The following is a 12,888-nucleotide window of genomic DNA, read 5'->3' on the forward strand; positions in this document are numbered from 1 at the left end:
AAATATACATCTCTCTTTCTTTATTTAGTTTTATTTGTGCCTATTTTGTTTTTCCTTTCGACCACTGCATTCCATTCCCGGCCGTAGAACTTAATGAGGGGTACATGATATTGAATTTGCTGTTAGGCTTACTATTACTTTAGACTATATATGAGTAAATATATATCAATAAATATACATCTCTCTTTCTTTATTTAGTTTTTGTTTGTGCTTATCTTGTTTTTCCTTTTTACCCAAGCATTCCATTCCCGGCCGTAGAGCTTTATGGGGGGGTACATGATATTGAATGTGCTGTTAAGTTTGCCATTGCTTTAGACTGCAATAGGCACAAAATAGGCACAAATAAAAACTAAATATATATATCTATATATCTTGACGTATTTCGCTTGGTTGTATCATATATAAGTAAACTCTAAAGCTAGTTAAAATTTTCTATCCACTCAAAGATGTCTCCACCAAGGTTACACTGATAAAATCTACTTAAAGCAAATGTGATTTTGGGAACGTCCCCGCTATATATCAATACTAGATAAATTTTATTTAATGTCGTATTTGAATAGATGGCATTGAATGTGATGAAAATAGTGATGGGGCTTCTACTAATTTTTTAGTTTTCAGTAGGTTATATAAGGCTGATAAAGAAACGACAAGTTAAAAATTAAAAAAAAAAATCCCGTGACTATATGCATGTGCATAATTTATGAACTCTTATTGGAATTAATAGGTCCTTCAATGAGGATTTTATTTTCTATGTCTATGCCATTGTAGATAAATTTAGACAGTACAATAATTCCTATCTCAACCGTTAGACAAAGCCGGACCGATATGCAAGTGCCCCGGAGAACGTTTAAACAAGCATAAACATAAGCGACATTAGACTTTTTCACGGGTAGACAAGTCAGATTTCTCTTGAACACGAAACTTGGGTTCACCTTTGTAACGCTAACTTTTAAAGAATTTAATTCTAAATTAGTTTATTCTTAAAACACATATAAAAATTGGTAATTAGCAGTGTAATTTTATTATTTGATGTTTTTAGAAATTACAAACAGTATGTAATTTTGAGAAATTTTGAGAAAGTTTTTAAGGAATTTTGAGAAAGTTTCTGCCAAAATACGTGTTCTAGGGCACACTGGACAGCTAATGGTAGATTAAATGGGAGGGGCCTTTTGTACGTGCCGAGAATGTAGTAGCCAAAAATTATTGTGTCTGATTATACTTTCTAAATGTATACACAGTGGTCTATGCTCTAATCTACTCATAAAAAAAAACAAAGTGCTTAAGATTCTATCTTTTAACTTTCTTTTCTAGTTGTTGTGATATTTCCTAGACCCAAATAACAGTCATTTCACTTGAAGATGTCACGTTTTGTTGTTTTGTTGTTTTGAAAAACTACCCCAATTAAAATTAAAGGTTTCATGAATTAAATAAATCAAATATATACATTAATTAAAAGGTCAGAAGAAACTGAACAAATCACACGGTGTTATTCTAGCAATATTTATTTCCATAGATAAGTGGGCTAGTATTTCTTAGCATACAGCATTTGATTAAGCAGATTGTTTTTATTTGGGTCTAAAAACACCGACATATACTTTGCATGTAATGAATGTCATGCAGTATAAATTTCGTATATAGGCTGTGAATATAGGTTTTTTCATATACATTTATTTTAACGAGTATTAGGACTACTACACAAGGGCCACGAAGAGCAGGACAAGAATTTTATTTTGGGAATGTCTAATGGCTGGCGGATTTGAAACTGTAAATATTCTACAAGCCAATCTTGTTCGATGTTTTTAAATCCAGGTTTCATAAAAAAGGGCCAAAAGAAAGATCAGAAGAAGTTGATGTAAGTGGAAACTAGAATTCGTAACTTACAAAAAAATGACAACAGCAGTGTCATCTAATATCATTTTTCAAAATCATAGAGCGTGTTAGAGCATTCCAAGATTAGTTATCCGACAAGCCCAATTACTTATCCTTGATGTTCAACGAGACGTAAATAATGTCAGAAGCTAGAAAGATTTATATTTGGAAAAGTCTGTATTAGTTAGAACGCGGACTTGATTCAGCAATGTCTTTTTAAGACATGAAAATAAAGTTGAAAAAAATTTTAAGTTCAGTTCAAAACCACTAAAATTATTATGAACCTGCAAAATATTTGTGGTGCCTGAGCAATAATTTTAACGCTTTAATTGAAACATAAAAAATACCTGGAAATTTAAAAAATAGTTTGCTTTTAGTTAGGTAAAATTTTTATATACATTAATATTGCAATGTCGTTGTCATAATAATAATAATAAAAATAATAATAATAATAATTTATTCCAGAAAAGGCCCGTGGGCCATAGGAAATTTACATAACAAAAAACAAACAACAAATTAAATTAATTAAATTGTCGTTGTCATACTTGTCACACTTGTACGGAAAAATTGAAGATTTTCATGCATGAAAAGTTTCTATTAAATGGCTTAAAAAGCGAAAAATGGTAATTGCAAAAATATTTGTATATGCTTTGACAAGTGATTACAACAATTCAAAAATCTTAAAAAAGAAAAGCAAAAGTTTGAAGCTTATTAGAAATCGTTGTTAGAACTCGAACGTCTACCTATATGCTATTTCTTGTGAAGACATGAAACAAAAAGTTGAAAAAAAATATTAAGTTCAGTCCAGAGTCGCTAGAGCTAAAATGTAAACTGCAAAAATATTTATAGCGACTGAGCAATAATTTTAATGATTTAATTCAAACATGAAAAATATCTAAATTTTAAAAATAAGTTTATTTTTTCGTTACATAAAATCAACTCGCGACGTGGAAAGCAACCAGTGATCACAATCGGTTGTACAACGTCAGTAGAAAGGCCCAAGAAACAAAAATTTGCAGTTGTTACATATGATGATTCTTTGGAACCACTAGAACTACCAAACGGGATAGTACTGTGAGAACGGCCCGAACATATTAAATTTACAATGGGTGAAAATCAGCAACCTGGACCATCAAATGAGACAAGACCAACAAGGGTAGCTAAAGCAAAGGATATTATTAAATTGTCTGAAGTAATGCAAATCCAAAATGAAAAAGAAAGACAAATCTGGTTAGAAGATATGCAACAGCAAGTATCAAAATGTTTCGAAAATGAAGAACAAAGACACGGACAGTTGGAAGATATGCGAAAACGAGAATCAGAGCGTGTCAAAACTGAAAATGAACAGAAAAGATACGGAAGGTTAGAAGATATGCAAAAACGAGATTCTGAGTAAGTCAGAAAGGAAAATGAAGAGCAAAGACACGGGCGGAAGGAAGATATACGAAAACGAGAATTAGGGCGTGTCAAAAATGAAAATGAAGATCATTGACATGGATAAGGTATCAATGCCATCATACCTTTGTTTAAAAAAAAAGGGTCTACGATGCAATTTATATTACATAATGAACAAAAGACAACCCGAGGTAAAACGAACCAAACAAATTAAATTCAAAACGGGTAAAAATCAACAATCCAGACCGTCAAATGAGACAAGGCCTAAAAAAGAAAAATTACAAGTGCTTTTTAAAAAGTATGTGTCCTTGGATTTTGATTATATTGTTTTTCTTGGACGAAGTTTGTTTTATTTATTTTATCATTGTAGAGCCGAAGAACCACTTCGATTACCTATGGTCACAAGAAGCAGCTTTCTTAGGAGCAGATTTGCTAATAGGTTTGAAAGGCCCTCTGTTCGATCTGCGTCAGATGGACAAGAAAACATTCAGGGGAATTTTGATGTTACAACAAGGTAGGGAGTAGCTGAATCACAAAAATTTGAACGTTTATTAGCATCTTAGATTCAGAAGTTATGGTGGAGCACAGCCCATCATTAATAAAATAGCCTTTCTTTGGCAGTGGGTTGAAATACCACGGAATTCCAAAATGTTTAGCGTTTTTCCTCGGGCACAATCTTTTCCAAGCACCTTTTAGTTATGATGCTGGTAAAAAATAACTCAAGAAAAGAGGTGGGTCTAGAGGAGGGCCTAGATTTGCCCATAAATTAACATTGCGGGATTTTTGATCAAATTTTGCGAGCCTTTCCAACTCTCTGGCTTGCTCGTAGCTTAAATTTGGCCAGTTTTTACTCAAATATCTATGAATCCGCCAGGCAAAAAAAAAAGAACAAACAACCAAAAAAACAAAAAAACAAAAACTCGAAAAAAGCATTTGTGGAAAAGAAAGAAGGTTATAAAAATTTTGAATTTTTAAAAATCAAATTCTCAGTCATCTTTTTAGTGTTTCCTAGGGTAACTATTCAGAAAAATAGTTTTGAAGGAGATCCACCCTTATCTCTTCTTCTGTACAAGTAAGTTTATAAATGTGGTCTGTTAAGATCGGAATATTTCTGCAATACGATGTAAGGTCTCATCGCACCGTACCCATTTTGCAGACTTAGTTCTAAAAGATTCCTTCTAATAAAATAAATTTGAGAAAATAATTCTTTTGTATTAACTCTTGTTCCAAAGTTTGATTTTTATCTAAGAACGATCTCATAAAATTTTGGACCTTAGAGTTCATACAATAGCTAGAAATGAAAGTTTCAAATTAATATTTCAAATATTCATAATACCTATATATTATTTATAATTTATTCTTATTATTTATAATTATACTTTTTTATTAGTTTTATTTTAACTATACTTTTATATTATTGTAATTTATACTTATACATATTTATAATTATTATTTACTATTTATAATTGTTAATTATAACTATTTATAATGTCTAAAGAAATTATAATATATTTGTCTATTTAATATCTAATTCGATCCCCCCTGGGAGAAAAAAAGAAAAAAAAAACAAAAAGCAAACAAACAAATGAACAGGCATCCGTGATCTGTCTTGTGGCAAAAAATACAAAATTCTACATTTTGTCGATAAGAGCTTGAAACTTCTACAGAAGGGTTCTCTGATACGCTGAATATGATGGTGTGATTTTTGTTACGATTTAAAGACTTTTAGGTGGTTTCCTCCCCTATTTTTTAAAATAAGATAAATTTTTCTCAGGCACGTAACTTTTGATAGGTAAAATTAAACTTAGTGAAACTTATATATTTAAAATCAGTATTAAAATGCCATTCTTTTGATGTAACTATTGGTATCAAATTTCCGTTTTTTAGAGTTTTTGTTTCTATAGAGCCGGGTCGCTCCTTACCACAGCTCGTTACCACAAACTGTTTGATATGCCTAGGCTATTCAGAGCACAGTTGCCATCTTGCATACTTTTCGTGTCAAGTGGACTCTTATTTACCCGAGAAGGGAATCTGAAAAGTGTAATCCCTTATTTTTGGTGTTAGTTTTCATTCACTTGGAATATCGGTAGTTCGTAACTTCGTCAGAAGTGCAATTAACCCAAGGAACAGGGTTACAAACTTGCAAATTATTTATTTGAAATACGCTCTTTTATACTTTAGAGGTGATACGCACGATTTTTGCTGCCGTGCGCGTGCAAGTTTTTCGACTTTCAATCTTTTTTAGAAGAAAACTTCGAAGACCACACTGCCTTTCCATGACGAAAGTAAAACAGTTCAAAAAAGGTTGTTTTTTTTTTGGTTTTTTTTTTTACTGCTGATGATGAACACTGTATTTGTGTTCGAAATATCCAGTTAAATAATTTTATATCTATTCACTGTCAATAAAAAGGTATCATTGCTATTTTGAACTTTTACTTTTTTAGAAGAAATCACTCTTTTTTGTCCCTAATTTGCACTCTTTCTGGGCGCCAGCAATTGGCAACCCTGGTTCATAGTTAGTAAGATTTTGGGTACTCTGATAAGATTTTTTTTTTCTTCTTATATGAAGCAATGTGACTATTGTAGTCGAAAGGTTTATTATAGATAACAAACTATAATAATATAATAATCATTATTGTTAAGGAAAACGGGCTTTATAACTCACTTTCCTAACCTCGACTACTTGTTTTTACTTTTGTCACATAACTTTGATAGCTATTTTCGACCACTTTTGAATGTTCAGTTACTTCAAAACTTTATGAATATATGCACTTTTGATGAATGTACAATAATACAACATCAACCCCCCACTCTTGTATATTCCCCCTTGCATAAATGAAACAAAATAAACGGATGAAAGAATAAAGTAGAACCTACAAAACAAAGACTATTATTCAAGACTTGACAGTGCATTAGTAAGAGCACCTGCCTATGACCGTTTTAGCTGCGGTCTGAATCTTAGATAAGTCAAATGTTTGTCTTAGAGAAGTCTAAAAATGCTAGTCTTAGAGAAGCTCAGAAAAGTAAAAAATAATCAATGTATATTTATGTACATTTTAAAGATTTTAAACACGTTTTCAAAATGGACTAAAAATATTTTTTTCTCAATGAGTACTACTACTACTACTACTAACAACTTACCGCAGCACCAAGCCGCCTGATGTCAACACAGCTACAAACGTTCCTCCTCCATCCCAATGTATTCCAAGTCTCCGTTGTTACACCCTCCCAGGAAGTTCCAATTTCCTTAAAATCTTTATGAAATCTTCCTACCCCAGACGAGGATGACCTACTTTTTGCTTGACCCTAGACGGTTGCCCGAAAAGAACAATTGCCGGCAAACGGTTATCTTTTATTCATAGAACGTGCCCTAGCCATCTCAACCTATTCAAAGCCATCTTACGGTTTGAAATTTGGTCAGTCAGCTGGGTGCCCAGAACAATATCAATGAATAATAAGTAGAAACGAGGGGCACAAAACGGATTGGGCCTTGTATAATACGTTAGTTAATAAATCGTTTTCTTCAACTCACTAGCATTTTTCATTTATACGTCTATAACTGGTCAATTTGATGTCAATGTTATGTAAACCCCAATCTATTTTATACCCTTCGTTTTCATAAATGAAATAATAAAAATATTATTTTTCACATAACATTGATATCCAATTTGATATCAATGTTGTGTGAAGCCAAATCTGTTTCGTGCCCTTCGTTTCGCTTCTATTCATAACTTCTAAAAAGAAAAAAAAGACTATTCTATACTTTTTATTCTATTTTGAGAACGATCAGAATTGTATTTACGCCTTTCTTCTTCAATATTATTCCACTGTCTTATTGAAATATTACACCCGTTTTTATATATTCTTCATTGCTTTTTTTCTCTTTGGCTGTTTTTATCTGTGTGTAAGCATACATTAAATCGTGACAAAAAGTTTTACTTGCAAATGTCTTAGAAAAAACAATCTTTTGCAGAATTCATGTAATTCTTGTCCTTTGAATTTAGGTCAGGTTGAATGTCAAACAACAATTACTATCAGTTGTTTAGCTTTATTCATTGCTGTCAGGTGTGTTTTTTTTATCTCCTTTTCTTTGCCAAAAGAATTAGCATCCGGTTCACATTATATAGTTTAATGCATAGATTATAGCTTAAAATGTGAGATAGGCTTGGAAGTTCGTAGACTTATGGGGAGATGTGACAAGCACTAATGGAGATGTATAACCGATGTTGGCAATTTTCTTATGTTTTGGCGATAATTAAAATATTAGCTTCAAATAATATTTATAGCACTTCGAAGGGTTTTTGGGCTAATTTTTGACTATACATTTTTCTGGTTGAGTTTTATTGGTTTCATTTATCTTTTTCATATATTCTGTTATAGCAGTACTCTCATAGTGTCATCATAACTTACTGGGAAACGCTATTTCCTTATATAACGTTTAATATCTGGTACTGATGACTTCCACAATCTGAGAAGTATTGTGTGATGCGGCTAGGATTCTGTTTCAAAGAGGTCCTCACTTTATTTTAATGTGAGCTGAGTAAATTAAAGGGTCTTATCTAACCAATACCTGTTCAAAAATAAATAATTATGATTATTATTATTATTTTGTTATTAGACAAATCAAGCATAATAATTATTATTTTTGTAATATTATGACTGTTTTCTGTCAGTTTCTCGACGGTTTGGTAGAGTTGCCTGCAGAATTTTAAAATAGTAGATACTGGAAGGTGTTAGATTTAGAATAATTTTTTTTTTGGGGGGGGGGGGCTAACACCGTTGTTGCTGACAAGAATTATAAATTGACTTCCGTTACTTATTTGATGTAAAACTGTCGCTGCAATTATCCGAACCACCTATACAAGTGGTAACCATCTGGCCTTGTCGTGAATATAGCTTGTTGCAATCTTTCTTATTTGATTGTTGTCACACGTTCTGTGGAGGAAGGATGATAGATTACCCGAAATTGTCCTTGTCGGGCTACCCTCTAGGGCCAAGCGAAAAGTGGGTCACCCCAAGTGGAGAATGTCGTAAGGAAATATTTAATGTAAAGAGGGAGGCTTTGAATAGATTAGGATGGAGGAAGACCGTGCGTGGCAGCGTTGGCCTCGAGTGGCTTGGTCCTGCAGTTAGTAGTAGAAAGATGATGTAAAATTGTTTAATATCGAAGAGAATGCTTTTCATTGGCTGCCAGTAACGAAAATAAGTTTCAAACGATTACAATAAGCTTTATTGGACACGGGGTCAAATTTAGCCGCATCAAATAATTGAACATGTGACAAAGACCGGAATATAAATGATCTCTAAATTTAATTCTTGCTGAAGAAAGGAGGAGGTGTAGCAGTTTTGTTGGAAAGATTGGCCTGAAGTGGGTTGTTTTTGGGGAAGGGTTGAATTTGAAGATTAAAGTAAAACAGAGAAATTTATGAAATATACGGGAAATTAGTAGAAAACTAAAAACAAGCCTTTAAATTACAGTGGAAGTTCAAATCCAGAATGTATGCTTTGTTTCCGTGCATGGATAGGTGGACTGAGAGATGAAATACAGAAACCTAAAAAAGAACCCAAAAAACAAGCAGTTTAATTGTATGCAACCACAAGAAAAATGAAGAAACTTTCTGCTAAATTGTAAAGGAAATTAAATATGGGGAAAGGGAAGATTAACATAGGCCTCTCCTGCTGCTTACGTTCCTAGGCTGAAGTATAGATGCCTTAGGACTCTATATCTGATAGCACCTCCAGCCTAGACTTGAGAAACACTGATGCTGATAAAAAGTCTTGGTTCTCAAGGAATAAGTTTTAGTTTTTGAAGTAAACCCATAAGATTTTTTTGCATAGGCTTCTCCAGTCTCCCTCCAGCAGCCTTTACGCCAATCCATAGTTTTACAAAAGTAAAACTGGTATGATCAGTAAGAGAGATAAGTGCTTCACCTGTATTGCTCACATACTTATTTAATGGTGAAGTTCCATTCTCCTTTTAATTTTTCCTTAAATCCTCGTTCGACTGCATTTAGGGATGACCTGATTATCACTTGGCTCCTAATTTATGACCAAAATGCACAATGTTTTAAGACTAAGTCTATACTTTGACTAAGACTGTGACATGGTCGGTTAAACGAGTATTTAACACTAAGATTATGCTTAGACTGTACTAATACTAGATTAAGACTAAGACATGGTCGGGCAAAAGAGAATCTAAGACTAAATCTATACTTTGACTAAGACTAAAAAGTGGTCGGGTAAACGAGTATCTAAGAGTAAGATTGTGCTTAGACTATACTAAGACTACATTAAGACTAAGACATGGTCGGGCAAAAGAGAATCTAAGACTAAGTCTATATTTTGACTAAGACTAAGACCTGGTCGGGCAAATGAGTATCTAAGACTAAAACTATATTTAGACTATACTAAGACTATATTAAGACCAGGACAAAGTCGGGCAAAAGAGTATCTAAGACTAAGTCTATACTTTGACTAAGACTAAGAAGTGGACGGGTAAATGAGTATCTAAGACTAAGATTATACTTAGACTATACTAAGACTAAGACATGGCTGGGATAACAAAGACTATACTAAGATTAAAACATGCTCGGAAAAACATGTATCTAAGACTGAAATTATGATTAGACAATTTCTCTGGTAATCATCAAAAAATATTGTTTGCCAAAAATGTCCATTTTCATCACAAGTGCCCAAAACCATACCCACTTAGAAACTACATGGATTCGAAACCATAAAGTTTCCATCTGGTTCCTAAACCACAAAAGACCCATATAGTTTTAAAAATATAAAGCACCCATAGGGTTTCAAGACCATAAAGTACCCATTTGGTTTCAAAACTATAAATTGTCCATATGGTTTCAAAACCATAAAGTGACCATATGGTTCAAAATCCTAAGGTTCCCCTACGGTTTGAAAACCACAAAGTACCCGTGTGGTTTCAAACCCCAAAAGTGCCCATATGGTTTCAAAGCCATATTCGACGACTACATCACCAAATATTTGACCATCAAGGAGTGACCAGCTCAACAGTAGCCGAAACTCTAAAAAACGAAATTTTGATACCACTAGATACATCGAAAAAATTAAATTTTTCGCTGATTTTAAGTATACAAGTTTCATCAAGTTTAGTTTAACCCATCAAAAGTTACAAGCCTGAGAAATTGGCCTCAGTTTCTTAAATAGGGATGAACATCACCTAAAAGTCGCAAAATCTTAATGAAAATCACACCATCAGATTCAGCGTACCAGAGAACCCTAGTGTAGAGGTGTCAAGCTTTTATCTGCAAAAATTTGGAATTTTGTATTTTTTGCCAGAAGAATCACGGATGCGTGTTTTTTTTGGGGGGGGTGATCGTATCCAACCAGTGGTCATGGAAGGTTGCGAGAGGGCTCATTCAAACGGAAATTAAGTTTTAATGCCCTTTTTAATGCCCTTTTTAAAAATTGGAGGGCAACTAGGCCCCCTTTCACGATTATTTTTTCCAAAGTCACCGGATTAAAATTAAGAGATAGCCATTATGTTCAACTTAGTCAAAAAATCTAATAACTATGTCCTAGGGGACGATATTATGCCCTACAGTCTCCGGGGCAAGGGCTGCAAGTTATGAACTTTGCCGTTATTGAGAATTATGCAGACATTTTCAGGTAAGATTTTTTCTGGTGGGGGAGGTTTGAAGGAGGGGGTTACGTTGGAGGATTTTTCTATGAAGGAAGATAATTTTCCATAAAGTGGGCGCCGGATTTCCCAGCATTATTTAAAAAACGATCAGAAATTAAATAAAAACAAGTTTTTTTTAAATTTCTAAAGGTTTGCTAAATTTTGAATTTTGTTCCAATTCTTTAAGAATGACCCATGAATCACAAGTGCTGTATACTTAGAATAAATAATTCTTTTGAAAGTACTAAAAATGCTTTAGCGTAGAGAGCGAGTTATTGACGAGGGGGCAAACCCCCTCATAAACGTAATAATTTCTGTTCGTTTTAAGTTTTAATGTTCCTCCTTACATTCAGTTGAAAAAACTAGTTTTTTATTTAATTGTAATCAAGTCCACAGCTTAATAAAGACTATGAGTCAACTATAAATCTTAATTGATTACATCCTTGGACAGTTCTAAGAAACTCCTTGGACGATGATCTCTCCGCTGTCCTCGGTCAAAGTTCATCCGGAGATGTTTTTGAGAGCGCTACGTTTTTTTTTCAAAGCATCGTCCGCGCCGTCGAGCTCCTAGAGGAATCCAGCACCAAACATCATGAGGTAGGCGATTACCGCCTATTTTAACCTTGTATCCCCAATAACAACATCGACTACTTATAACTTAATCAGTAACGACTGGGTCGAAAGCCTTCAAGAAATATTCTTAGTATTTAAATATTCTCAATATATTTCCTTTTCAATATTTTGTTATTTTTCTACAGTTTTTTTGTGCTTCATCAACATTTCCTAGCCTTCTTGATAAATTCCTTGGCGTTGACAAAAGGCCAAATGTTCAGGATAAAACACATTTTTACTTTGTTTTCCCAGTATCTCCCTTGATCTACTAAAACCCTTTATATGCTGGTATTCATGACAGTCCAAGCTCATAAATGTTAATAACACATTAAAAATATGGCTATTTCAGTCATTATCCATTTGAATATGCCATACTACTACTACTACTAACAACTCACAGCTGCAACAAGCCAACTGAGGCCAACCCAGCTACACACGCTTCTCATCCACCCCAATCTATTCAAAGCCTCTTTACGCCAGGACGTTCCCATTTTCTTTAAATCTTTCTTTATGAGATCCTCCCACCCCAACCCTGGACACCCTGCTTTCCGTTTAGCCCTAGAAGATCGGCTGAAAAGGACAGCATTTGTCAATCTGTCATCCTTCAGCTGCAGAACCTGCCCTAGCCATCGCAACCTTTTTCTCATTACAGCACTACAAAGCTCAATTGAACCCTATTTTTATACTGTTTGAATTACGATCAGCTTTCAGAACTGACCTTATCTTGGTTTGCAGAATTATCTTACTTTTCTTCCAAACTTTTTTAACTGTGAAAAAACACCCTGTGCCTTGGCTATTCTACTTTTCAACATTTTCACTGCTCCCACCATCTTTATAAATATTGCTACCAAGGTAAGGGAAGCTGTCCACCTGATCAATCTTTTCGTAACCCAACATCACCTTTTCCTAGCTTTAGCGACTTGGTCTTTTCAATGTTAATTTTTAAATGTATTCTAGCACCCTGAACTGATAAAACCTCTAAAAGTTTATTCATTTTGCTCACACATTCATCTAGGATGCTTAAATCATCAGCATAATCTAAGTCCAAGAGAGTTTTTCCTCCTCATTTGATCCCATGGTATCAAATTGAATTTTCCGTGCCCCTTACGACAAAGTCCATCAAAGTAATTCATCTATAGGGGGATAAAAAACAACTCTGATTACTCCTGATTTAATATGAAACCAGCTGCTAACCTCATTTCCTACCTTTACAGCAGCAGTGTTATTCTCGCACATATCATTAATCACTTTAATATGTTTGTCTGGTGTATCATGCAAGAACCAGACCTTCGCTAAAGTTCTTCTATCAACAGAATGTAACGCTTGCTCATAATCTATAAAACTAAGGATCA

At 33.8% G+C, this 12,888-nt stretch overlaps 1 protein-coding gene across 2 annotated transcripts in view; it reads left to right on the forward strand.

The window, feature by feature from the left end:
• Window positions 1-12,888, forward strand: part of LOC136026586 (uncharacterized) — a 91,697-nt gene that overhangs the window by 48,860 nt on the left and 29,949 nt on the right. For both annotated transcript variants that reach the window (XM_065703294.1, XM_065703293.1), the window contains exon 7: window positions 3,635-3,778. In XM_065703294.1, coding sequence (XP_065559366.1) covers window positions 3,635-3,778 — 144 coding nt within the window. The remainder of the gene's footprint in view (window positions 1-3,634; window positions 3,779-12,888) is intronic.

Source organism: Artemia franciscana, chromosome 4 (assembly GCF_032884065.1).
Source record: "Artemia franciscana chromosome 4, ASM3288406v1, whole genome shotgun sequence".
Lineage (NCBI taxonomy): Eukaryota > Metazoa > Arthropoda > Branchiopoda > Anostraca > Artemiidae > Artemia > Artemia franciscana.